We start from the raw sequence: 25,629 nt of genomic DNA on the forward strand, positions 1-25,629 counted from the left end.
GTAACTTTATTGTCTGCTGGAACCCATCAGCATAAATCAGTTTTAGAACACATTCACACCTCCAGTAAGAACTCTTATTTACAATGAACCCTCCTTCCAAGCCTAGGCAGCCACTGATCTGCTTTCTGTCTATAAATTTGCCTTTCTCTGCACTTCCTATAAGAGGACTAATACAGTGTAGTCTCCCATGTAGTCTTTCATATATAGTCCTTTGTGTCTGACTTCTTTCACTTAGAATAACATTTTGGAAGTTCATCTATTATGTGGCGTATTCAATGCTTGATTCCTTTTTTATGGCCAAATAATCTATTGTGTGCCTATTCTATTTATCCATTCATCAGTTGATGAATATGTGCATTGTGAACACTTTTTGGCACTTACAAATAACGCTACTATGAACATTCCTGTATGAATCATGTGTGTGGATATATATTTTCATTTCCCTCGTGTACATGCCTCGGAGTGATGTTACTCGTGGTATTGCTCTTACGGTTTCTGGTGGTTGCTGGCAATTCTTGGTTTTCATCACTCCAGTCTCTGTCTTCACAATGCTTTCTCCCCTATGTATCTCTCTGTCCAGATTTCCGAGTTTAAGTTTATACTTTACATTCTAAGGTTAGAATGCCCTATGCACAGTTATACCATGTGGAGGAGTGTGGGAGAGGAAAAGTAGGATCCTAGTCTAGCGGTACCTAAGCCACCAGTGATTGGTGCCCTGTGTGTATGAGGCTGTGTGCTGGGGGAAGCGGGGAGCATTTAGGGGTGGCAGTGGTGTACTTGGGGCAGGAATGCAAGGCAGGCAGCTTAACACAGATGACGGATGGGGCGCCTGCTGCCTAAGGACTTACTTAGCCTCTGAGGCAAGATGTTCAGGTTTTGAGGCCTCTTCAGTCTCCCTTGACCGACCCTCATCTTGGGCTCTGGGAGCCTAGAGCCAGTGAGGGCCCTTCCAGAGACTTGGGAGGGGAGGAGCAGAGATGAGGCCCTGGGGTGCAGGCTTCATCCAGTACAAATTTGCTCCATCTTATACACAGCTGATGAATTTCAGTTACCAGAGTCCCCTTCCCCGCTCCTCATTTTTTCTTTTGGGGGCATATCATCTTAAAATTTGGAGAAATCATCTCATTTTCTCTAAATGTGGGGTAAAACTGAAATTTGTCTTTATGAAATCTGACTCCACGAGTGAAGGCCTCTGGGGTCTGCATATCCCAGGCTCCAAGAATTTTTTCCCTCTTCCACTGTCTCCCACAAGTATTGACGTTCCGGCAGGAAGTGGGCAGTGAGCTTCCGCTGACTTTGGAAACACTGCCCAGTTCTCCCCACCTCCTTTTTTTTTTAATGAAAAAAAGTTTATTTGTTCTTAACTGCCCCAGAGTTAAAGCAAATTATTTTGGGGCGGGGGCTTTGTGGGAGTAAACAGTCATCTGGCAGCTAGAGATAAGGCCTAGTAAGGCAGGAGGCAAAAAGGACTGAAGCCAAGCTTTCAAGCTGCATTATACTGTTTCCAAGAGTATATTATGAAATAGCTCAATCAAAACAGAGTAAATGGTACACTGCCCGTCACTCAGCATCACTCAAATGGAACAATCACCAGAATTTACTCACTACTGCTCGGCTCTCCCCTCTCCCCACTACCTCCCTTTATTCTGCAATGAAGCTTTTAAAAGCAGATCCCAGACTTAGACCATTTCACCCTTCCACATTTCAATATGCATCTCTAAAAATCAAGGACATTTTTCTTCTGTAAGTACCATGTTATTACTCCACCAGAAAAGCAGTTAACAGTTTTTTTTGCTTATCATCCGATACTCAGCCCATATTCACAGTTTCTCTGATGGCCTCCGAAATGATTGTTTACAGTTGGCTTAATTGAGTCACGATTCAGATAAGTCCTGAGATTCTTTGACCAACTGTTTGAAAGGGTAAGTAATTTTGAGGCAGACCATGGTTTAAATGAGTCATCACTTCCTGAGAGCCCTATCAAGTCAGGGAACAGAGGAATAGGAGGAAGAGGGGGTTGCAAAGCTGCAAAGTGCTCCCCAAGGCAGTGCTCCTTTCACACCCCTCAGGCTGAACAGTGCATTTCCGACATCTTATTGCCTTCAAATTATTAGCTTTTGTCACCAAGTCCTCTAAAAAAGCTGGCTCGATCCCATAATCTCTAGGTGTCTTTTCAGTTTCCAAGTTTTCCCCTGCTCCTTGGGGACTGGCTTAGGTAGCTGATAGACGCTTTAAGATCGGTGGTTCTCAAATTTGGCTGCAGGTTGGGATCACCTGGGAAGCTTTTTAAAAACCACTAGTACCTGGGCCGGTCACCCAGAGGGTCTAGTGTAATCAGGCTAGGTTGTGGCCTGGGCATGAGTAGTGGGCCTGGCGATTCTAACGTGCTGCCAAGGCCTTGCAGGAGCCTTGCAGGGCGGGCACCACTCGGCTTTCCCAACCCAGGCTCCAGGGGTTAAACCGCAGACGAGCTCTTGTGGGCGGAGCGGGGCCTCTAGGGTGAGGGGCGGGGCTCCGGGTCGGGGGCGGGGCCCGGGCCAAAGCGGGGAAGGCGGGAGCTTCCAGGCCGCCCTGGTCCCGCTCGCTGGGCTTAGCTGGGCGAGCGGAAATGCCTCCACTTTTCAAAACAAAGAGGAGAAGCGGGAGGCGTGTGTGGCGCGCAGGGCTCAGATAGGTCTCTTCTGCCCGGGCGCTTCAGCATCGCTGGGGGACAATGGAGGGGAGCCTGGGAAGCGGCCGGCGCTCGAGGTCAGACGGTCAGCCGGCGCCTGCGAAGATCTCGCCGGCCACAGAGGAGCTGCAGAGCCGCTTGCAGGAGACCCTGGACTTGCTATCCTCGCAGGAGCTGCGCAGCTTCCGCGACCACCTTAAGAAAGTGGAGCCGCGCGCGAGCCAGGTGAAGCTGGAGCTGGAGGGCCACAGCTCGTCGGGGCTGGCCGGGCTTCTTGCCAAGCTCTACCCGCCGGCCGCCGCCAAGCGCGTCCTTGTCCAGGTGCTGGAGCTGCTGCCCCGCGCAGACCTGCTGCCGCGCTGGCAGAGCGCCCCCACCGATTGCCCTGGTGAGCGCGCGGGGATTCCCGGAGGAGGGGGTGCGCGGGGCCGCGGGGCTTGGCCCCCGCCGCCCGGGGATTCCCGGATTGGGGCAGGGGCGGGGGTGGGGTGGGTACTGACCTAGGGAGGGGGAGACTGGTGGGGGGAGGGCCCCAGGTGAGGGCCGGGTTTGGCCCGGGAGCCCAGGTGAGCGGCGGGGGACCGAGTATCAGTGAGGGGCGTTGGGGGAGGAGGAGCAAGAAGGACGAGGGCCTCGAGGGAGGGAGAGAACCCGCGGCGGAGGGTGGGAGCCCGGGAGTCAGCGGGAAGAAGAGAGATCGTTCCCAGGCACGGAATCCAAGTGACCAGTCCAAAACAGCCATCAGGGTTTACCATTTTGGGACGGGCTGAGAAATCCAGATTGACTCAGCAAGACTAAGGTGCATTTTTAGCAGTTACCTCCGAGTGGTTATGATGGAGAAGGTTTTTAGATGGTGCAATGAAAAACTCAGTGTTGGAATCCACCGTTAGAACATTTGCTACAAATCTGGGAAGTTGTGGTTTAGGAGCAAGAAACGTAACAAGCTGGGGGAGGTTAGGGTTTCCCCTGGTAAATTTAATAAAGGTATGTGTGTATAATATACGAGGCAGTTTGTGTACACGTGTGTAGAGAGACAGAAGGAGAGAGTGAGAAAGAGGAGAAAGAGAAAGCAGCACTTATTTTGGCTGTGTTGAGGTAGACACCAAAATATACTATAGCTGGTGTCTGTTCTCCCATGCCTATGAGCTGATTGAGTTTTGAAGTATGTTGCTTTGCTGACATTTGAATTTGTAATGGGTGACCGCGGTAAACCACCACAAAACATGGCCTGGAGGTAGAATCCTGGCCCCGAGAAGCCTTCGGTTCTCCCTGACTGCATCTCACAGCACTTACACTGTCTCTCCCTGCTGAGTTGTCATGCTTTAGGCTGTGAATCTCTTGCAGTTGGTAAAGTGGGTTATTTTTTGGTTTTTCAGAACCAAGCAAACTACACAGTATCATGACTACACACTATAGATGCCCCCCAAATACTTGAATGCTAAGTTTCTTTAATTAAAACACCAAATAGGGTCTGTAACTTCATTTGTCTCTTTATCAAAGTCTTGGTCTCCTTTTCTGGAGGTTGATGTTCAGTAATGTTCATTGGTCTTTATCCTTTTCATCTCCGGCCTGCCTCTCCCTGGCCCCTGAACCTGACTGAGGCCTAAAGGAGTTCTGTTAAGTTTCCATTCTCATGAGTTTGGGAGAGGGTTTTCATGATCCTGGAAACCTGTTCTGAAATGAGATTGAAGCGTGCTGGGCCCCAAAACGAAAGAGGCAACTGTTTTTCTTGGGAGTTGCTTTCTGTTAACAGGAACGACTACAGATCATAATTAAAAAGAGAAAAACGGGGAAAAAAATGCTCTTTTCTGTTTTGTCTTTTCATGAAAATTCATTCAGTGATTCCACGAAAGATTCCAAAGAGAAGCCATGACTGTGTGGATGGTGAATTGGTAAGTATCTGGACTTTTATTCTAACACTACACGTTAGTCGGCTTCCCTGCTGGCTCAGTGATAAAGAATCCGTCTGCAATGCAGAAGGTGCAAGAGACGTGGGTTAGATCCTTGAGTGGGGAAGATTCCCCTGGAGTACGAAATGGCAACCCACTCCAGTATTCTTGCCTGGAGAATCCCCATGGACAGCGGAGTCTGACAGGCTACAGTTCATGGGGTTGCAGAGAGTTGGACACGACTGAGCAACTTACTGCATGCTCACACTTTAGTCAGCTCAGATAGTATTTAGACACCATTTGAATGGTTTTTGTGCTGCTTCTGCTGGGCTGAAAATGAACATCTGTGTGGTTGTCTCAAGTGGTCAGATCTTTCTGCTTTCTGTTATAAATAGAAAAAGCAAAATATTAGCCAGTTAAAACCACTTTGCATGCATTAACCAAATTAGGTAAGTATGGTTAGTATCTCCATTTTACAAATCAGGGCACCGCAGGTTGTATGGCCTTGCACAACTACATAAATTGCTGGCCTCTGACTCTTTTCTGTTTGTTTTATTATGAACATTTAAAACATAAGCTAAAGTAGAAGAGAAAAAGGAATCCACAAACTCCAGTGCCGCCTTCCTAGAGCCCTACTTCAACAATTAGCAATGTAGCCAATCTTGTTTCATCTGCTCCCTCGACCCTGTTATTTTAAAGCAACCCTCTCCCACACCCAGATATCTTATCACTTTCATACATACAATACTTGAGTATGTATTTAGCAAGCCTAGAAACAAATTCCTTAGTCTCGGTAGGGATGCGGTTAGCCTACAGATGTCCTTGGCTGGTTCCAATGTCTTGTACAGTTGGATTGTTTGAGTTCGACTCTGATTCAAACGCAAATACATTTGAAGGTCTTTTAACACTCTTAGTTTATGATACCTTTCCCTCTAACCTCTTCTGTTGTTTGTTGCCGAAACCTGGTTATTTGTCCTGTAGAATGTCCCACCTTCTGGTTTCCATAACTGCATTTTCCTTACACCGTGTAGTTATGTCATTTACCATTTGCCACTTTCCTTAAACGGGTAGTTATGGCTATGTATAGGAATTTAGAGATGAGATTGACCTGTTGGTGCAAGTTTGACAAAGGTATTTGACAGAATTATAAAGGAAGTCATGACAAGAGGAAACCAGTGTTAAACTCGTTTCACATATAAGGCACATTTGGATTCAGTTTGGTTTTAACATTGATTCTTGGCTTTCCTTGCAAACAGGACCATTATGACCTACGTGGCAGGCGGGAGGCCTTCCTCATGTGTGTGAAGAAGAACAGGCCAGGAGCTCACCAGGATGTCCAACTGATGAAGGATTGGCTTAACGAGTGCAAGTTTGAACAGACGTTGTGCATCGATCCTGACAAAATGGTACCAAGTTAAAAACAAAAGTGAAAATTTGTAGCTTGGGCCTTTCCTGGTGGTCAGTGATTAAGACTCTGTGCTTCCACTACAGGGGGCTTGGGTTCGATCCCTGGTCAGAGAACTAAGATCCCAGATGTCCTGTGACATGGGAAAAAAAAAAAAAAAAGGAAAAATTGTAGCTTGGATATTATAATTTTCCTTTCTTCTTTAAAAAAAATTGAGTTTTATTACCTGGTTAGAACCAGGGCCTGCTGAGCGATGGACCTGAATGTCCTGATTAACCGAGCTTCCCTGATGGATACAGGAGCTTTTGTCATGTTCAGTTCAGTTCAGTTGCTCAGTCGTGTCCGACTTTTTGTGACCCAATGGACTGCAGCACGCCAGGCTTCCTTGTCCATCACCAACTCCCGGAGCCTGCTCAAACTCATGTCCATTGAGTCGGTGATACCATTGAACCATCTTATTCTCTGTTGTTTTCTTGTCCTCTCGGCTTCAATCTTCTCCAGCATCAGGGCCTTTTCCAATGAGTTGGCTCTTTGCAAAAGGTGGCCAAAGTATTGGAGTTTCAGCCTCAGCATCAGTCCTTACAATGAATATTCAAGATTGATTTCCTTTAGGATTGACTGGTTTGATCTCCTTGCAGCCCAAGGGACTCACAAGAGTCTTCTCCAACACCACAGTTCAAAAGCATCAATTCTTCCATGCTCAGCTTTCTTTATGATCCAACTCTCACATCCATACATGACTACTGGAAAAAAAGTAGCTTTGACTAGATGGACTTTTGTTGGCAAAGTAAATGTCTCTGCTTTTTAATATACTGTCTAGGTTGGTCATAACTTTCTTTCCAAGGAACAAGTGTCTTTTAATTTCATGGTTGCAGTCACCATCCACAGTGATTTTGGAGTCCAAGAAAATAAAGTCTGTCACTGTTTCCATTGTTTCCCTATCTGTTTGCCATAAAGTGATGGGACTGGATACCATGATCTCTGTTTTTTGAATGTTGAGTTTTAAGCTAGCTTTTTCACTCTCTTTCACTTTCATCAAGAGGCTCTTTAGTTCTTCTTCACTTTCTGCCATAAGGTGGTGTCATCTGCATATCTGAGATTATTGATATTTCTCCCAGCAGTCTTGATTCCAGCTTGTGCTTCATCCAGCCTGGCATTTCACATGATGTACTCTGCATATAAGTTAAATAAGCAGGGTGACAATATACAGCCTTGATGTACTCCTTTCCCAATTTGGAACCAGTCTGTTGTTCCATGTGTGGTTCAAACTGTTGTTTCTTCACCTGCATACAGATTTCTCAGGAGGCAGGTAAGGTGATCTAATGGTATTCCCATCTCTTTAAGAATTTTCCACAGTTTGTTGTGATCCACACAGTCAAAGGCTTTGGCATAGTCAATAAAGCAGAAGTAGATGTTTTTCTGGAACTCTCTTGCTCTTTTGATGATCAGGATGTTGGCAATTTGATCTCTGGTTCCTTTGCCTTTTCTAAATCGAGCTTGAACATCTGGAAGTTCTCAGTTCATGTACTGTTGAAGCCTGGCTTGGAGAATTTTGAGCTTACTTTGCTAACATGTGAGATGAGTGCAATTGTGCAGTATTTTGAACATTCTTTGACATTGCCTTTCTTTGGGTTAGAATGAAAACTGACCTTTTCCAGTCCTGTATTTTCCAAATTTTCTGGCATATTGAGTGCAGCACTTTCACAGCATCATATTTAGGATTTGGAATAGCTCAACTGGAATTCCATCACCTCCACTAGCTTTGTTCGTAGTGATGCTTTCTAAGGCCCACTTGACTTCACATTCCAGGAGGTCTGGCTCTAGTTGAGTGATCACACCATCGTGCTTATCTGGGTCATGAAGACTTGTTTTGTTTGGTTCTTCTGTGTATTCTTGCCACCTCCTCTCAATATCTTCTGCTTCTGTTAGGTCTATACCATTTCTGTCCTTTATTGAGCCCATCTTTGCATGAAATGTTCCCTTGGTGTCTCTAATTTTCTTGAAGAGATCTCTAGTTTTTCCCATTCTGTTGTTTTCCTCTATTTCTTTGTACTGATCACTGAGGAAGGCTTTCTTATCTCTCCTTGGTATTCTTTGGAAGTCTGCATTGAGGGGCTATGGAGAGGGATTACTGAGAGCCCTGGGCAAAACTGCATTGTGATTTAACTAGATGATGGAGAAGTTGAGGGGGAAGAGCGGTGGTGGAGGGTGGGAGCTTCATTGTGACCTCTCTGACCCCAGCTGAGTCCAGGTCTAGCCCTGCCTATCTTTTGGATTAATAACAGAGGAGAGTCCTTCATAGACCCCAGGAGTCATTGCTAGTGAACATGAAGGATCAGCATAGCAGGAGGGCTAGAAGAACCGCACATGCCAACAGAGGTGGAGTCCTATCTCTTACCAGTTGTTAGTCTAATCCTCAACTGGGGGTGACTTTGTCCCCCTGAGGGCTACTTCTGACACTGTCTGGAGACATTTTTGGCCTTCCCAGGTAGCACAGCAGTAAAGAACCCGCCTGCCGATGCAGGAGACACAAGAGATGCAGGTTCAATCCCTGGGTTGGAAAGATCCCCTGGAGAAGGAAATGGCAGCCCACTCCAGTATTCTTGCCTGGAGAATCCCATGGACGGAGGAGCCTGGCGGACCGCAGTCCAGGGGATCACAAAGAGTCGGACGTGACTCAGCGTGCACTCATGCCAGGGCACAGAGACATTTTTGTTTTTCATCACTGGAGGGTGCTGTTGGCATTAGTGTGGGTGCCAAGGTAGAACCAAGGGTCCAAGTGAACATACGACAATGCATAACACAGCTCCCAAGGCAAAGCTCCCTGACACAAAGTGTCAGTAGTGCGATAATTCTAGAAATTCTGCCGTAAATTAATGGACGGCTTTCTTATCTTTAAAATGGGGAGGTTATAGTAATTCATTATGTAGGGCTGGGGTGAGGATGAAATGAGCTGCTTTATGTAAAAGTTCTCAGGATAATAGCTGGCCCATAGTAAGTACTCGATAAATTTAGATTTTGTTTCAAAGTTAAAAGCAGACTCCTTCATGTTTTCCACGGATTGTACCAGAATTTCTTCTGTGTTATGTGATTTTTTTAAACCCATCTTTTCCATTCAGGTGACAGATAATTGCCAATGTTTTTCTGGTTTATGCTCCTAAAGGTCCAGAAGTGACTTCTTTCTCTACATCCTGTCAACATTTATTTGTAAATATTTAGCAATCTTACTGGTAAAATTATTTTACTTTTTCATTTTCTTGACTATTAGCATGGTTGAACATCTTTTGGTCATTATTTTCCCTTCTATGAATTACCTGTTTACATCCTTTGCCCTTTTTTTCTTACTGGATTTTCTTTTCTTATTCTATAGTTCTTTTTCCTGAATTTTATACAAAATAGACTGCAGATATTTTTCTCCTGCCTTGTTACTTGCATTTTGACTTTTTGTTGTCTCAAGTCATATGGAAGTTTTCATTGTAAACTCGTCAGTCTTTCTTTTTGTCAGCTTCTTGGTTTTTCTGTCTTGATTAAACCCCAGTTTAAAATTTAGTATTTATTTTTGGCTGCACTGGGTCTTCGTTGCCGTGCGGGCTTTCTCTACTTGGTGAGCGGGGCTACTTTTAGTTGCAGGGCTTGGACTTCTCATTGCTGTGACTTCTCCTGTCGCAGAGCACAGGCTGTAGGGCATGCGGGTTTCAGTGGTCGGGGCTCCCGGGCTCTGGATCACAGGCTCAGGAGCCGTGGCAGATGGGCGTAGTTGCTCCTTGGCCTGTGGGTTCCCGGATCAGGTGTCAGACCCTTCTCTCTTGCATTGGCATGCGGATTCTTTACCACTGAGCCGAGAGGGAAGCCCCCCAGCTAAAAATTTTTACAATTATTTTTCTATAACATCTTTATAGTTAAGGTTAGCCTTCTGCTCACTGAAACAGTGAGGTTGGGAGGTCTACCTTTATTTCCAAGCCAGTTCTCACTTGGTGGTGGTACATCCTTTCCCCACATATGTGAAATTCCATTCTTGTCATAAATTAAATCCCTGTATGTGTATTTGGATTGATTTCTGCATTCTAAAATATCTATTCATATATTTGTTTATACTTATGCTGCTATATCAGTGTTTTGTTCACCATGATTTTATAGTGCATTTGGACATCTGAGATGATCTATTCATTGTTTTTTTATGTTTGTTTTTATTTGTTTGCCTTTGTTTTTTACTTTTGAATGTTCTTTGCTATTCTTGAGTACCTTGCTATTTCTGAGGATCTGTTTTCTGTGACCTTGAGAACCATCTAGTTAAGTTTCACAGAAATCCTTTGAGGTTTTAACTGATATGACATTGACTAGAAATTTATTTGGAGTTAACTGACGAATTAATAGTATTGAGTCATCGCAATCAGAAACTTCAGGCTGTCATAGTTTATGTTGCCTCTTCACTGAAGATTCTTTAAATAATTTTCTTCACTTAGATAATGTTCATCTCTTGTTAGGTTTATCCCTAGGTAATGTTCTACTTTTGTTATGACCTTCAAAGGATCCCTTTTCCATTATCCAGTTTAAATGTTTTATTCCTGGGTAATTAGGGAACTCTCAGTTCAGTTCAGTTCAGTTGCCCAGTCATGTCCGACTCTTTGTGACCCCATGAACTGCAGCATGCCAGGTCTCCCTATCCATCACCAACTCTCGGAGTCCACCCAAACCCATTACCATCGAGTTGGATGCCATCCAACCATCTCATCCTCTGTCATCCCCTTCTCCTCCTGCCTTCAATCGTTCCCAGCATCAGGGTCTTTTCCAGTGACTCAGCTCTTCACATCAGGTGGCCAAAGTATTGGAGTTTCAGCTTCAACCTCAGTCCTTCCAGTGAACACCCAGGACTGATCTCCTTTAGGATGGACTGGTTGGATCTCCTTGCAGTGCAAGGGACTCTCAAGAGTCTTCTCCAACACCACAGTTCAAAAGCATCAATTCTTCAGCGCTTAGCTTTCTTTATAGTCCAAGTCTCAATCCATATATGACTACTGGAAAAACCATAGCCTTGACTAAATGGACCTTTGTTGACAAAGTAATGTCTCTGCTTTTCAATATGCTGTCTAGATTAGGGAACTCTAGATCTTTGTAAATTAAGTTTGTATCTGGTCAACTTGCAGATCTCTACTTTTAATAGGTTTTAGTTGAGTATACTGTTCATACTGTTCATGGGGTTCTCAAGGCAAGAATACTGAAGTGGTTTGCCATTCCCTTCTCCAGTGGACCACATTCTGTCAGACCTCTCCACCATGACCCGTCCGTCTTGGGTGGCCCCACGCAGCATGGCTTAGTTTCACTGAGTTAGACACGACTGTGGTCCGGTGATCAGATTGCCTAGTTTTCTGTGATTGTGGTTTCGGTGTGTCTGCCCTCTGATGGCCTCTCATAACACCTACCGTCTTACTTGGGTTTCTCTTACCTTGGATGAGGGGTGTCTCCTCACGGCCACCCCTCCTGACCTTGAATGTGGGGTAGCTCCTCTCGGCCGCTCCTGTGTCGTCGTAGCCTGGTGCGCTCAGTCACTGCCCCTGACCTTGCCGAAGGATAGATCAGGGGAGAAATAATTCCAAAAAGAATGAAGGAATGGGACCAAAGCAAAAACAATACCTAGTTGTGGATGTGACTGGTGATAGAAGCAAGGTCTGATGCTGTAAAGAGCAATATTGCATAGGAACCTGGAATGTTAGGTCCATGAATCAAGGCAAATTAGAAGTGGTCAAACAGGAGATGGCAAGAGTGAACGTCGACATTCTAGGAATCAGCGAACTAAAATGGACTGGAATGGGTGAATTTAACTCAGATGACCATTGTATCTACTACTAGATAGCATATTAAAAAGCAGACACATTACTTTGCCAACAAAGGTCCGTCTAGTCAAGGCTGTGGTTTTTCCAGTGGTCATGTGTGAATGTGAGAGTTGGACTGTGAAGAAAGCTAAACACCAAAGAATTGATGCTTTTGAACTATGGTGTTAGAGAAGACTCTTGAGAGTCCCTTGGACTGCAAGGAGATCCAACCAGTCCATCCTAAGGGAGATCAGTCCTGGGTGTTCATTGGAAGGACTGATGCTAAAGTTGAAACTCCAATACTTTGGCCACATCATGCGAAGAGTTGACTCATTGGAAAAGACCCAGTCTACGGCCATACCACCCTGAACACGCCCGATCTCGTCTGGAAAAGACCCTGATGTTGGAAGGGATTGGGGGCAGGAGGAGAAGGGGACGACAGAGGATGAGATGGGTGGATGGCATCACCGGCTTGATGGACATGAGTTTGAGTAAACTCCGGGAGTTGGTGATGGACAGGGAGGCCTGGCGTGCTGCGATTCATGGGGTCGCAGAGAGTCGGAAACATCTGAGCGACTGAACTGAACTGAACTGAATTGAGTATATTTCTAGAAAGTCATATTATCTATAAGCAATGAGTCTTTTTTCCAATATTTATACTTCATTTAATTTTTGCTGTACTGTATTGAAATGGCCAGGATCTTTGTTCCAACATAGTGAGAGCAGCCATTCTTGTCTTGCTTATCTTTTTAGGGGAATTGATTCTGCTGATGCCTCTTGATAGATTCTGGCAAGTGGATATGATTGGAAAGACTCCTTCATTCCTTGCCGTTTCTAGCTAACTGAGGGTATTAATTTTATAAAATAATTTTTATATTAAAATAAGTTAAACACATGTAAACCCATGACTGATTCATGTTAATGTGTGGCAAAAACCACTACAATATTGTAAAGTAATTAGCCTCCAATTAAAATAAATTAATTAATTAAAAAAATAAGTTAATAATGTAGCATTTAAATACATTAATTCTTTGGGGAACTATAGTTTTGTTTTATTTTGTGGTAGAGAATCAGAAGTGCCATAATTTTGTCAAACAAGAACCACCATTGATAATAGAATAAATCATACGAAGTCTGAAAGCAACCAAAAGTGAAGTGATAAGTCATATTGACACTATAGAGATGTAGGTATTTTCATATTTGTCATCTCATTGATTCACCTTGTAAAGAAGCCATCTCTGGGATTTCTGGTTTTTTCTCCTTCCAGTTTTTTTAAAATGTTATCCTATTTCACAGGACTTACTTGGAAAGATAACATCATTTCGTGATGGACTAAATGAAATTAAAGATGACATTGCCTGTTGCCTTGTTACTCTTATGTCCCATGGAGAAGAAGGTTTTATCAAAATGAAAGACGGTGAAAAAGTCAGCCTGGACGACATTTTTGAAATGTTCAACAATAAAAATTGTCCAGCACTTCAAGAGAAACCAAAAATTTTTATAATCCAGGCCTGCAGAGGAGGTAAGTGGAGATGTCTTTGTGTCATTCTCTTTCCAGGAAATTCTCATGTTGATGATTGAGGAAAGAAGAGTGAGTTTTAAAAAATTATTTTTTAATAATTATATTAAATTATATAACTGAAGATACATCAGACCCATAGCTGATGTATCTTACATTATATAGCATACTAGGGACTTTGAGCTGGGAGAAAGGGATGGAATGACAGCTTACCTGGGTTAGGATGGTTAATTTAATCTGAGGAACGTCTAAGTCATTAAAATCATAAGGTGGATCTGAGAGCCTCAAATTCTGGGGGAGAAGTGGACAATTTCCTGGGGGATGTCCCGTCATTCATGTGATTCTAATTGGCTTGCGGGACTAATTTCTGATTTATGTAACTTCGGTTTTAATTATTTCTCTTGTGAAGATACAAGCTTCTTGTGACTTTTATTAAAGGTTATTCATGTCAACAGTATATTATTGTAGTTTTTATTTTCATTCCTCAAAAAACAGAGAGAAGAGACAGTGGTGTTGAAACAGATGATGAACCCATGGACTTGGATGATGGATCAGAGAAGAAGAGGCTGCCTACGTTCAGTGATTATTTCATCATATATCCCACCCAAGCAGGTAAGATAGTGAGGCTTGAAGATACATATTCATCCAGAGGATTTAGGTTATTCCTACTGATTTTTGAAAATTCTTTTTTTTTTTTTTTTTTTTTGCCTCTCTGCGAGGCTTGTGAGATCATAGTTCCTTGACCCTGGGTTGAACCTGGGCCCTTGGCAGTGGAAGCGCAGTCTCAACCACTGGACCACCATGGCATTCCCAGAAACCTTTCTTAAAAAAATTATCTGTGCCTTATAGATTGATGTGCATGGGGGAAACTTTCTTTATTCCATCCATCTCCCTTCAGAAACTGTTTCACTTTCAGAGATGACAGGTTTGCATCTGTCTTCCAGGAAGACACCATCCTCTTAGCAGAGTATCACATATGAAATAAGATCATTGGCTTTCATGTGAGAAAGATCTTGACCCAAAGCCAACTCTGCTGTCTTTGAGACCTTTATATTTTCTAGCCTCTACATATGTCAGTTTCTTTATACAAAATAAGAAAGATAAAATTTTCTTATTTCATTGGGATGTTTATAAATTAAATTATGAATGCAGGTGTTGTGCTTATTGTAATAACTGGCATAATAAGTTTAAAAATTGATGAATTTTACTACTAATATATTATGTTGATTACATTATTGTCTTTATTATTAATACTAATAAAAATCCAAAAGAGTGTTGTGTGCTGAAGGAGTGGACTTGATTCAGTCATGGAAGGGAAATAGGAAAATGTAGAGAAGATAGAAGTAAGTGTCAAGGGCATTTATTTAGCTGTTTTTATACTGACTTTCTTGAAAAAGGATTAAAATAGCTTATGTATGTATGTGTGTGTGTGTGTGTGTTTATGTGTGTATAAAACATATAACATATACAGATATGTATGTATATACAATTCAAGATAAAATGTTAGTGAAGAAATGGAAGCAAAGGAAGATAAGGAGAGAAATGTAAAATGAAAATGTCCCCACTAAAGTTAGATATAACTTTATTCACCCAAGAGAGATGAAAGCATATATCCTAATAGACACTTACACATGAATGTTCATAGCAGATTTATTTGAAATAGTCAGACTGGAACCAATCCAAATGACCAACAGGTGAAAGAATAAACAAATCGTGGTATATCATACATGAAGTACTACTCAGCAATAAAAGCAATGAGTTCCTGACACATGCTAGAGCATAGATGAGGTCAAAGTATTCCTGATGACTGAAAGAAGCCGGACAGAATAAAGCAGATAACTGTGTGGTCCTATGCATATAAAATTCCTCAAAGTGCAAACTAATCTATCAGACCGCAAATCAACACTACTTGCAGATGGGGATGAAGAGGTAAGGAAGGACTGCTAGGGCCATGAGAACATTGGAGGAGGAGGATTGGATTCATTATGTTGGCTTTAAGTATACATATGTCAAAACTTACTAAACCATTTGCTTAAAATATGTATGGATGATAGTCAGTGGTCAATTATACTTTTATGAAGCTGAAAATTTTAAAGTTAGGTGTAAGGCAAGCAGGTGTAACCTGCTTAGGTGTAACCCAGATAGGTTACACCAAATAGGTGTAACCCGTTCTCACTCCTACTCTTTAACATGGCATGAGTAGTCTTAGCTAATGTATTAAGAACAGAAATATAAGGATCAGTATTCTAGAAAACGATAGTTTTGAATACAGTAACAATAATCACTTAGGACATAAAAGAGAAAAGAAAAAAGATACCATATTACTTTGTCTTGCTTCAGTGAATGATGTCTAGGAATGACTAACAAAAGAGGAGCAAGGCTTCATTAGGGAAAATGAGAGAACATTCTAGAAAGACATAAAGGAAGACCTGAATCAGCGGTGGGAAATAACTTGCTCATGGTTGAAAATTGTAGTACAATGGAAATGACTGTTTTTCCCCCCCCGAATTAGTTTGTAAATTGAATTCTAAAGTGTTTTGTCATGGAATTTGAGAAACTAATCACAGAATTTTTATGGAACAGTTAAGGGTCAAGACAATGTAACTTGACCTCCAATGTTGTTGAATGAATGAATTTTGTGACTGTGTGCTGGCTATTTATGTTGAAGACTAGAGATTCAGTAGGGAACAAAAGAATGAAAAATCTCTGCCTCCAGGGAGCTTATGTTCTGGGGAGGGAGACAGAAAATAAACACATACAGAAAGTGGGTACTGGGTTGCTTTATGATTCCAGTTCTATGGTGATATTAATCAATGGTGGGAGGTGGAAGTCAGGGTGCTACTTACCGTCAGGGTGTACAGTGTGTGGAGTGGTGATGACCACAGCAGCAAAAGCGTACTTGTGAAGTGCTGGTATCGTCGTGTTTCTTGATGAGGGTGCCCATGCTGGGAGTGTGTTCATTGGATGGAAACTTACTGAGCTATTATGTACCCATAGGGCTTCCCTTGTAGCTCTCCGTAAAGAATCTGCCTGCAACACAGGAGACCCAGGTTCAATTCCTGGGTTGGGAAGATCCCCTGGAGAAGGAAATGGCAACCCACTCCAATATGCTCCACACACCCTTCAGCGAAATAAATACCAGAAATAAAATATGTTAGATGGTGATAAGTGCTATGAAGAAAAATAATGCAGGAACAGGGAGAGGGAGTATTGAGGGGCAGGAGTGGAGGTTGTAGTTTTTTAAAAAGTGATGTGTAGAGATGTTCCCACTGAGAAGTTGATTATTGCGTAGAATTGAAGGCCATGAGAGCCGGAGCTATGCAGATATTTGAGAAAGCGTGTCTTCTAAGATAAGGACACCTAGTAGAAAGCAATGACCTAGCAATAATTGAGATAATGTGTTAGCATGTCATGTTATCATGGTGGATATGTCAATTTCTTCTGTAGTTCTGTTATCTACTTTTGTTTTCTTTATTGGTTTTGAGGCAACTTTAGTAGAGGGATAAGATTTTAGAATTGTTATACTTTGTGGTGACATAAATGTATAATCATTGTTTAGTGAACCTTCTATCCCCAATAGTACTTTTCTATGGTAATAGTTTTTCTCTGATATTAATATAGATACTCCAGAATATATTATTCTGGTCCATATTTGCCTGGTATATCTCCTTCAGACCTTTTCTATTAACCTGTTTAGGTCCTTAGGTTTTAGGTGGTCTTTTAAAGAGAATATAGCTAGATTTTGTTTTTTAATCCAATCTGATATCACTTTTTCCTGGTGAGTTAAGACGAGTTATCTTTATTGTCACTATTGATACATTTACACTTTTACCATTATACCTGGTGCTATTTATTTGCTTTATTCCCCCTCCTTTATTGCTTTTCTTTTAAAAAATTGAAGTGTAGTTGGTATATACAGTATTATGGTAGCTTTATTGCTCTTGTTTTTGATTGATTATGAGTTTGATTTGTTGTTATTACATTTTATCTCTCTACTGACTTGGAAGGTATGAATTTCACATCTCTTTTTCTCATGGTTCCCCTTGAAATGTTATATGCATGTACTTAACCTAAAGTTAATAAAAAGCTTATTCTTACTTCCTGATGATACACAGAACAACCTTAGAATGCTAATTCTTTTATTTTTGTATCTTTATTTATATGAAATTACTTATGTATTCTTACATTCCTTTTATCCTAATTTTCTTCCAAATGAAGACATTAACCCAACACATTTTCATCAGATAGGTTGGCATGTACTAGGGTGACAAGCATCATGCTAGGTAATGCCTATTCCTTTTTTAAAACTCTACAAATTAGAACATTTCATAGTATTTTTATACAGTGTATGTTTGTTTGTATTTACCCATGTGTTTACCACTGCCTCTGTTCTCTAGTCTGTCCTGAATCTCAGACCATATTCTTTCTTCGTGAAGTATGTTCTTTAGAAACTCGTTTAGGGAAGATTTATAGGTGGTAACATCACTTTACACCCAAATCTGACTGATCACGTAGCAATGCCTTTGCTTGTTCCTCCTTGTGATTCATTCATTTCTTTAAGCATCTCATGCAGTTATTTTATATTTCGTCTCTCATGCTTCCAGTATCTGAAGTCTTTGGGAATCTCTCTCATGGTGGTTTCTGTTGCCTGTCACTCTTGGGGGTTTGTTTCTTTGTGTCTGAACTCCTAGCTCATTTGCTGAATCTTAATCTCTTACTCCTGGGGACATAAATCTGGCGTACTTGCCTTTAGAGAGCGTCCTCACCCATGTGGACCTCTGTGGGAATCTTTATCTCCCTCCTTTCCAGGCACATCTTTCGGGCTTGACACTTCTCCGTAGGCACAGCACAGCTCTGGTGTTCCAATTTACTTTCTGCTCCTGGTTGAAGTTTCAACTTCCTCATTTGCAGAAATGGTTTGCCTTGGGGATTTCCATTGGTTTCTGTTAGCCCAGAACAGCATTAAGCTTTTTTGCTTTAATCAAGAACTAAGTTTTATAACTGGAGGAATATTTAAAGTGCCCAGAGGCTTCCCTGGTTGCTCAGATGGTAAAGAATCTGCCTGCAATGCGAAAGTCCCCGGTTCAGTCCCTGAGTTGGGAAGATCCCCTGGAGAAGGGAATGGTTACCCACTTCAGTATTTTTGCCTGGAGAATTCCATGGACAAAGGAGCCTGGCCATTTACAGTTCATGGGGTCACAAAGAGTCACACACAACTGAGCGACTAACACACTTTCCAAGTGCTCAAAGTGGAAAACTTGGATTATGTAGTAAGATGAATCTTCTGGGTCACCCTTTTTTTTTTTTTTAATTTCATGATCCCATTTCTTTTTATTTTTTTATTTTGGTGTGCGGCATGTGGGATCTTAGTTCCCTGATCAGGAATCGAACTCATGCCCCCTGCAGTGGAAGCTCAGAGTCCTAACCACTGGACCACCAAGGAGTTGCCTTGGGTCACCCATTTTTACCCAGTGGAATGAGGCAGTACCAAATACGTCTGGGGTTGTAGGGCAATGAGTACTTCCATATACTATTGATGAAAGCAAGTTACATTGCCTCTTTGGAGATTAACGTGTGATACTAAGGAAATTAAAAGTATATTTATGCCCAGCAGTTTCACTTCTGGGTATACACCCTAGTGTTGTAGTGTCTAAATCAGGGGGCCACAGTGAAGTCACACCGCTATGTGAACCACCAGCTCAGATAAGGTACGGTTCCAAAAATTAGACGGTGCTGTGTTTTCTTGATATCATATTTTAGGGGTACCGAGTTTTGAAGGGTTGCTGAGCTAAGGAGCAAGCGCCACTGTGGTGTCCTAGGTGGAGAAGCCATGCAGCGCCCTTCAGGGACACACATCCCAGGAGTAACTGTGGTTCTTTAAGAATGAGGGACACCCTGGTGGTCCAGTGGTTAGGACTCTGCTCTCACAGCTGAGGGCACAGGTTCAATCCCTGGTTGGGGGACTCAGATCCCACAAGCCCAGCAGCGTGACCAAAAATAAATAAATAAAAACATTTTTCTTTCTATTTGTATGGGCTTTTTTTGACCATCTGTTCACGTGCCGGTTGGCCATTCATGCATCTCCTGTTGCCCAGTATTGCACTAGGTTGTTTGTTTTCTTATTAAATTATGTATACTCTGATTACTAGTCCTTTTTTTGGTACAAGTCACAAATATTTTCTCCCACTGTGTGACTGGCTTTTCGTTTTCTTAAAGATGTCTTTCAAAAAGCACAAGTTTTGTAAGCATTCAGTGGTGGTTCCATAGTAGAATTCTCAGCTGCTAAAGAGCAAGAGTTTTATGTTTTTACTCCAGTTTATCAACTTTTCTTTTCTGGCTTATGCCTTTTGTGTTGTAATAAACCTTTGCATACCCCGAAGTTGCAAACATGTCCTGTGTTTTTTTGTGTTTCAACCCAGGTTTACTATGAGAGAGTTCCTTACTATGTGAAGGAATTTTCACATTCCTTCCACACTATACAGATATATTTTGTGTTTTTCAATCTAATAATAAGCATAATTTCAGTAGTCAAACCCTTGAATACCCCCAAATAAATTTCATATAGATATATTTAGGGTTATTTAGCTTAAAATGCTAGAGCAAAAGTCAGCAATAAAAAAGTAGAAAGGGGATGTGTACGTGCGTGCTAAGTCACTCAGTTGTGTCCAACTCTTTTTTGACCATGGACATTAGCCCGCCAGGTTCCTCTGTCCGTGGAATTCTCCAGGCAAGAACATGAAGTGGGTTGCCATGCCCTCCTCCAGGCGATCTTCCTGACCCAGGGACTGAACCTGCATCTCTTATGTCTCTTGCATTGGCAGGCGTTCTTTACCACCAGCGCCACCTGGGAAGCCCAGAAAGGGGATAAATAAAGCAAATATGACAAAAAGTGATAACTCTAGGATCTGAGGGATGATTATTTGGAGGGGGATCATTCAACTTTGCTTTCTACTTTTGTGTATATTTGAAAACTTTGAAGCTAGATTTAAAAAATGCATATTTAAAGATTTCCTCTTGAGAGGTTGTGTGCAGCTGGTCACACAAGTCTTATGTTTGTGCTTAGTCGCTCAGCTGTGTCCAACTCTTCGCGACCCCATGGACGTTGGCCCATCAGACTCCTCTGTCCATAGGGATTCTGTGTCTTAATGCAGTGTTTCTTTTTCTAAAGTTTTTATTGAAGTACATTTGATTTACAGTGTTGTATTAGCTTCACACGTACAGTAAAGTGGTTCTTATACATTCTTTTTTGGGCTTCCTTGGTGGCTCATATGGGGAAGAATCCACCTGCAATGAGGGAGACCTGGGTTCGATCTCTGGGTTGGGAAGAACCCCTGGAGGAGGGCATGGCAACCCACTCCAGTATTCTTGCCTGGAGAATCCCCAAGGGCAGAGGAGCCTGGCGGGCTACAGTCCATGGGGTCATAAAGGATCGGACACAACTGAGCAACTAAGCACACACATATATTCTTTTTTAGATTCTTTTCCATAATGCCGGTTTTTCTGTATTATCAGTTCAAAGCCATTTTCTAGGTTTTAACTATGGAGCAAAGGACAAGTTTGCTGAAAGTAGAGGAGGAAAATGGATGAAGTGTTTTTTTTTTTTTTTTTTTCTTTATAGATCATGTCGCTTTACGGGATCCCCGCACTGGCTCTGTGATGATCAAGGAGATGACTGAAGTCTTTAAGCAGTATGGAAATAAGTGGCACATCGCTGACTTCTTTACCATAGTAAGTAAATTCCAAGTGAACACGTCCTCCATTCAGTCTGAAGCTAACGCACTTGATGAAAACATTTTCATGAGAAGATTGACTTCAGCCATGAAACCATCAGAGAGGTTCAGAAGTTGCCTGTAAACAGTGGGCTGGTGAGTTTAGAGGGCTGTGGCAGAAGTCATGGCTGAGCCAGGCGCCAGTGGGAAACTGACAGTGATACTTCATTCAATAGAACACGAATGAGTTGGCTTTAGTGAGCCTGGAAGATCTGCCTGCACTATGGTCCTGCCAGCCTGATTTATCTCCCCCAGGAAGAGGGGAGAACCAGAGGGCTTCTTTGGGGACCAACACTACTTACATTTGTCTGCCCAGCTTGTAGCCAATAGTAAATGTTCAGTGAATGAATGAGGGGCCAAGAATTGTAGCAGATTTATATGCACACTGCAGTTTGGAGGAGGGCCTGATGATGGTGGTTTACCAAATCGGATTAAAGAGTAATTTTCTTCTCAATCTGGGAGTTTTATCTCTGAAGAGAGCTAACTAGAAAAGGTTGTAAATGAGCACAGTAACAGCAGTACTAACACCTTCTGAACGCTCACTCTGTGCCAGTTACTGTTCCTTGCAATTGACAGATATTAATACATTAAGTTTTTCAACAGCCCTCTGGCAGGTACTTTGATTCCCACCCCCTGTTACAAATGCAGAGTTAGGAAAGTGGCATCCTGGGCTTTCTAGTCCAGACAGAGTGCTTTTAGAGCTCATGCCTTAATCACAATCACGCAGTATTACTCCTTAGGAGCATCCCAGGTGGCTCAGTGGTAAAGAATCCACCTGCCAATGCAGGAGACGCAGGAGAAGAAGGTTCGATCCCTGGGTCAGGAGGATCCCCTGGAGAAGGGCCTGGCAACCCATTCCTGTATTCTTGTCTGGAGGGTCCCATGGACCGAGGAGCCTGGTGGGCTACAGTCCGTGGAGTTGCAAAGTGTGGGACACGACTGAAGCGACTTAGCACGCCGTGCACACTTCAGCACTCTTTCTATCCACAGCGCTGCCTTCCGTGGGATGTGGGTGACCTTTGCTTTTCCTGGTGCAGTCAGACAATTCTGCCTTCACCTTCTGTGGGGTTTACTAAGAGGCTTTTGAGGGTTTTACAGTTCTTTTGGACAGTTTGTTCTTTTCTCTTACAGGTGAATAACAGAGTGGTGCACCGTGACTTTAATCTATGTAACAAACCAATAAAAATATCGCTGGTAATGGAGTCAACTTTAACAAAATTTGTGTACTTTTGACAGGAGGATGATTCAAAAAACAAGGACTGCTTTGCAACAGTTTGTAAAGAGCTATGAGCATTTGTAGCATTGTACTAACAGTTACCATTTTGCATTTTTCTTGTCACTGGTGTTTCTTCAGTTTATTTTGTATATATATATATAATTTTTATAAGATTTAAGTTTGCTTACTTGATACTTGTAAGTCTTTTTAAATTTTTTTTAAGATCACTGTTTTCTGAAAAAACACTTTGTTGAACTGTTATCAAAACATGGACGTCCAGCTCCATTTGTGTACTGTTTTTATCCTGTGTTCCTCTTGCTGATTGCCCCACCCTCTCCACCCACAGTTTGGTGCTGGTGTTAAGGCTTGTTTTCTTGGTTTAGTCAAGAATTGCTGGGTGTGGTCTTGTCCTCTGTTGTACCTTATTTCCCCAGACTGTTGTCTGTAGCCAGTCTGATCTCTCGGAATCCGTAAGCCATTCTCAGGCCTTAACCTGGATCACTCTGGGCCTTTGAGGCCTTCATGTGTTTACTTTGCACCTGTTTCCCACCTTCCTCCTTGCTCCTTATATCTTTGAGCTGCTGTCTTCTCCACTTGGAACCCTCTCTTCCACCCCACATAGGTAAGTCCTTGCCATCCTTTAGAATTTGGTTTCAAGCATCACTCACACAGGGAGGCTTTCCATAGCCCCCATGCTAGGTCAGCTTCTCTAAGTGCCCAGAGACTCTCAGCTTCTCTTCTGTAGCATTGAAATGACTATCTAGTGCCTGTTTTCTCTCTCTCATTTAGTCGTGAGCTCCAAGAGGCAGAGGCTATGTGTCTCATTCATGGCTGTATCCTAGCTTCCTCCGTGCCTTAGGACACAGAGAGGCCATGCAGTGAACATTTAGTGAGTGACTGATCCCTGTGTTTTAATTATTTTACCCTTCCGCAGACCTGGCCTCTGCATATCTAGCCACCTGCCATTCATCCCCCCACACATGCATGTCTCATGGCTGCTTTTACTCAACAAGTTGGAAGTTAACCTGAGTGTCCCCGAAATCCTTTCATAAAACCCATCGCATTGTTCATAATCCTTTGACTCCCCACTGCCTGCACGATATACACCCCAAGTCCCCTAGAAGAATATTGCACGTCTTTCTCTGTCAGGCTCAATCTACACTACTCATGTACTACCTATTTGTCCTGGTAATTCGCCCTCCCTTAATAATCCTGTCTCACAGAATCGGGCTTGTGAATTAGTGAATGTGGATGAACGCTCCTGGATATGTTATCGTATCAGAATTCAGTCTCTCCTTTCGGTTTGAAATGCCCATTCCTTTCTACTGTATGTTCTTCAGGGTGCAACTTGGGTCCCATCCCACAGTAAAGAAAACTGTATGTAGACTAATGTTTCTAGAGTAACAAACTGTGGACTGAGCATGAATTTTTGTATTCCAACTTTGGTTGTAACTCTGGACTGCTTCTGGACCTCGGTTTCCTCATCTGTATGAAAGGAGGTTTGGCTCAGCAGACCCTGAGAACCCACCCCCCTGGACTTCAGTGAACTTGAACTGCTTAGTGAACTTGCTTCTGAACACCCTGCAGGTGGGACTGTTGCCGAACCTAAGGGTTCCAGCTGGCAGTTGCATAAGACTGTTGGGTCTGTGTGAGGATGCAGGTGGTTAGTGAGAATGCTTGAAGATTGAGAGCCAAATGAACTGAAGCAATCCGGAATCTCTAGGCCTATCTCCATTTCAGAGATCATTGTGTCCATTTTAGGTAATGTGATTTCTTAAGTATAAATATATGTGATTTAATTTTTAAGCATTTGCGTTGACACTTGATATGTAGCTTTGGTTTTGTATAGAGCATTAAAATGTCTCCGGTTCATAAAACATGACCATCTGGTGAGACTTCTCTATTCACTTGGGTTTTGCAGGACTTCTAGGCACAGAGGCTTGTTTCAGAGAGGCGGCATCAGCTGAAATATCAACAGCTGTTATTTCCTGGGAGAGGTTAGGTCGTTCAGAATCACAGTTAGTGTGTAGTAATGCTGGGATTTCAATGCATGAATAATACAAGAGATGAAATGCCAAATGACAGAGAAAAGTTTTAAGACAGAATGCTTTTGATGGACGGAAGAGACCATTCCATTACCACTGAACTGATGGAATGAAGGCTTTGAGACAAAGGAGGGAAAAATTATTTTGGAACCCTGCTCAGACCACTACAGGTAAGTTAGGGTCATGGAGAGAACTGGAGGACAACTAGGTACCAAACAGATGAAGAGGAGAAAGGAGGAATTCTGGTTACAAAGGTAGATGGCCCAAGATGAACTTGATGCCTGGGGCCAGCTAACCACCCCATATTTCTCTCAGCTTCAAATCAGTACAGAATCTCCTAGCCATTCAATGCCATGTGAAATATAGCCACCCCCCTTCCCCCAAAATAGTCCCTGGCACAATTTTATATTTGAAAAAGAAATTGAAGCCCAGTTTTTACTATTTTTTGAATACAGACCCAAGGAACCAAAGTTTGCAAAAGAAAGGCTGAGATTTTTATTTTAAATGTGTACGAATAAAAAATAGTGGAGAAACTTGTGCGGAGGACCAGGAGGCTGAGGTGGGAGGGAGGACACTTGGCTGGGGAGCCACCACAGTTTGACAAGTGCCCCCTAGGCTGAGGACTCCTCACTCTGGCTTACTATCACTATAATACATTTTCACCTTTGAAGATAACTTGCTTCCTTGCTGAAAATTTTCATCATGCTTCGCACTTCTCAAGGACAGTTGTTTTGTGGAAAAGAAGTATTTTGTGGAGAAACAAAACCTAAATATAATTACAGCACAATTTCCCAGCTGTTAGAATGGAAGTATTTTGGAGATTCTATGATGCACTGGGGAGGGAGCTGCTGAAATAGTTTGGGAGTGTCCTAGAACACCCTCCAGGAAAGTCCTGCAGTGACTGAAAACTGTCCCTAAAAGCCAGCCTTTCAAGTTTCCCCCCTTTTTGTCTACAGATACTTGCACCAGTTTCTAAGGATGCTTAAAGCCACAATTAAGTTTATTCCCTTGCTTGTATGTCAGCTCTTTATTTAAATGCAGTGTTTGTTTTATTTCAATTTAAAAACCTGTGTTCCTCAAAGAAAATTTAAAAAGTACTCGAGGCCAAGAACCTACCCAGTTCTCTACTTGTATATCCGTAGTTCCCACCCTGGGTGCACGATAAAATTATCTAAATTCTTCTAGTTTAGCGTTGGCCATATGTTTAAAACCTCTCCAAGCGATTCTAAGTGCAACCAAACTTCAAACCTACTGTATAATTAACAATCTGGCTACTGGTTATTTCTTTATAGTCGTTTAATACCT

The 25,629-nt window shown here is 42.4% G+C and overlaps 1 protein-coding gene across 1 annotated transcript; it reads left to right on the plus strand.

Annotated features, from left to right (window-relative positions):
- Positions 1–2,543: 2,543 nt before the first annotated feature.
- Positions 2,544–24,156, plus strand: LOC136167738 (caspase-14-like). Its single transcript, XM_065935245.1, has 7 exons — positions 2,544–3,059; positions 4,511–4,563; positions 5,817–5,966; positions 13,072–13,297; positions 13,790–13,906; positions 20,913–21,022; positions 22,195–24,156. Exons 1-7 carry the CDS (start codon positions 2,714–2,716, stop codon positions 22,294–22,296), a joined length of 1,104 nt encoding a protein of 367 aa, XP_065791317.1. The 5' UTR covers positions 2,544–2,713; the 3' UTR covers positions 22,297–24,156.
- Positions 24,157–25,629: the final 1,473 nt, after the last annotated feature.

Source organism: Muntiacus reevesi, chromosome 4, assembly GCF_963930625.1.
Source record: "Muntiacus reevesi chromosome 4, mMunRee1.1, whole genome shotgun sequence".
Taxonomy (NCBI): domain Eukaryota; kingdom Metazoa; phylum Chordata; class Mammalia; order Artiodactyla; family Cervidae; genus Muntiacus; species Muntiacus reevesi.

Excerpts from the sequence above, each read along its gene's own strand:
- LOC136167738 (XM_065935245.1), top strand. The coding sequence starts at position 2,714 with ATGGAGGGGAGCCTGGGAAGCGGCCGGCGCTCGAGGTCAGACGGTCAG. Across the intron at positions 13,907-20,912 it reads CATATATCCCACCCAAGCAG|ATCATGTCGCTTTACGGGAT; the intron begins GTAAGATAGTGA and ends TTTTCTTTATAG. Across the intron at positions 21,023-22,194 it reads TCGCTGACTTCTTTACCATA|GTGAATAACAGAGTGGTGCA; the intron begins GTAAGTAAATTC and ends TTTCTCTTACAG.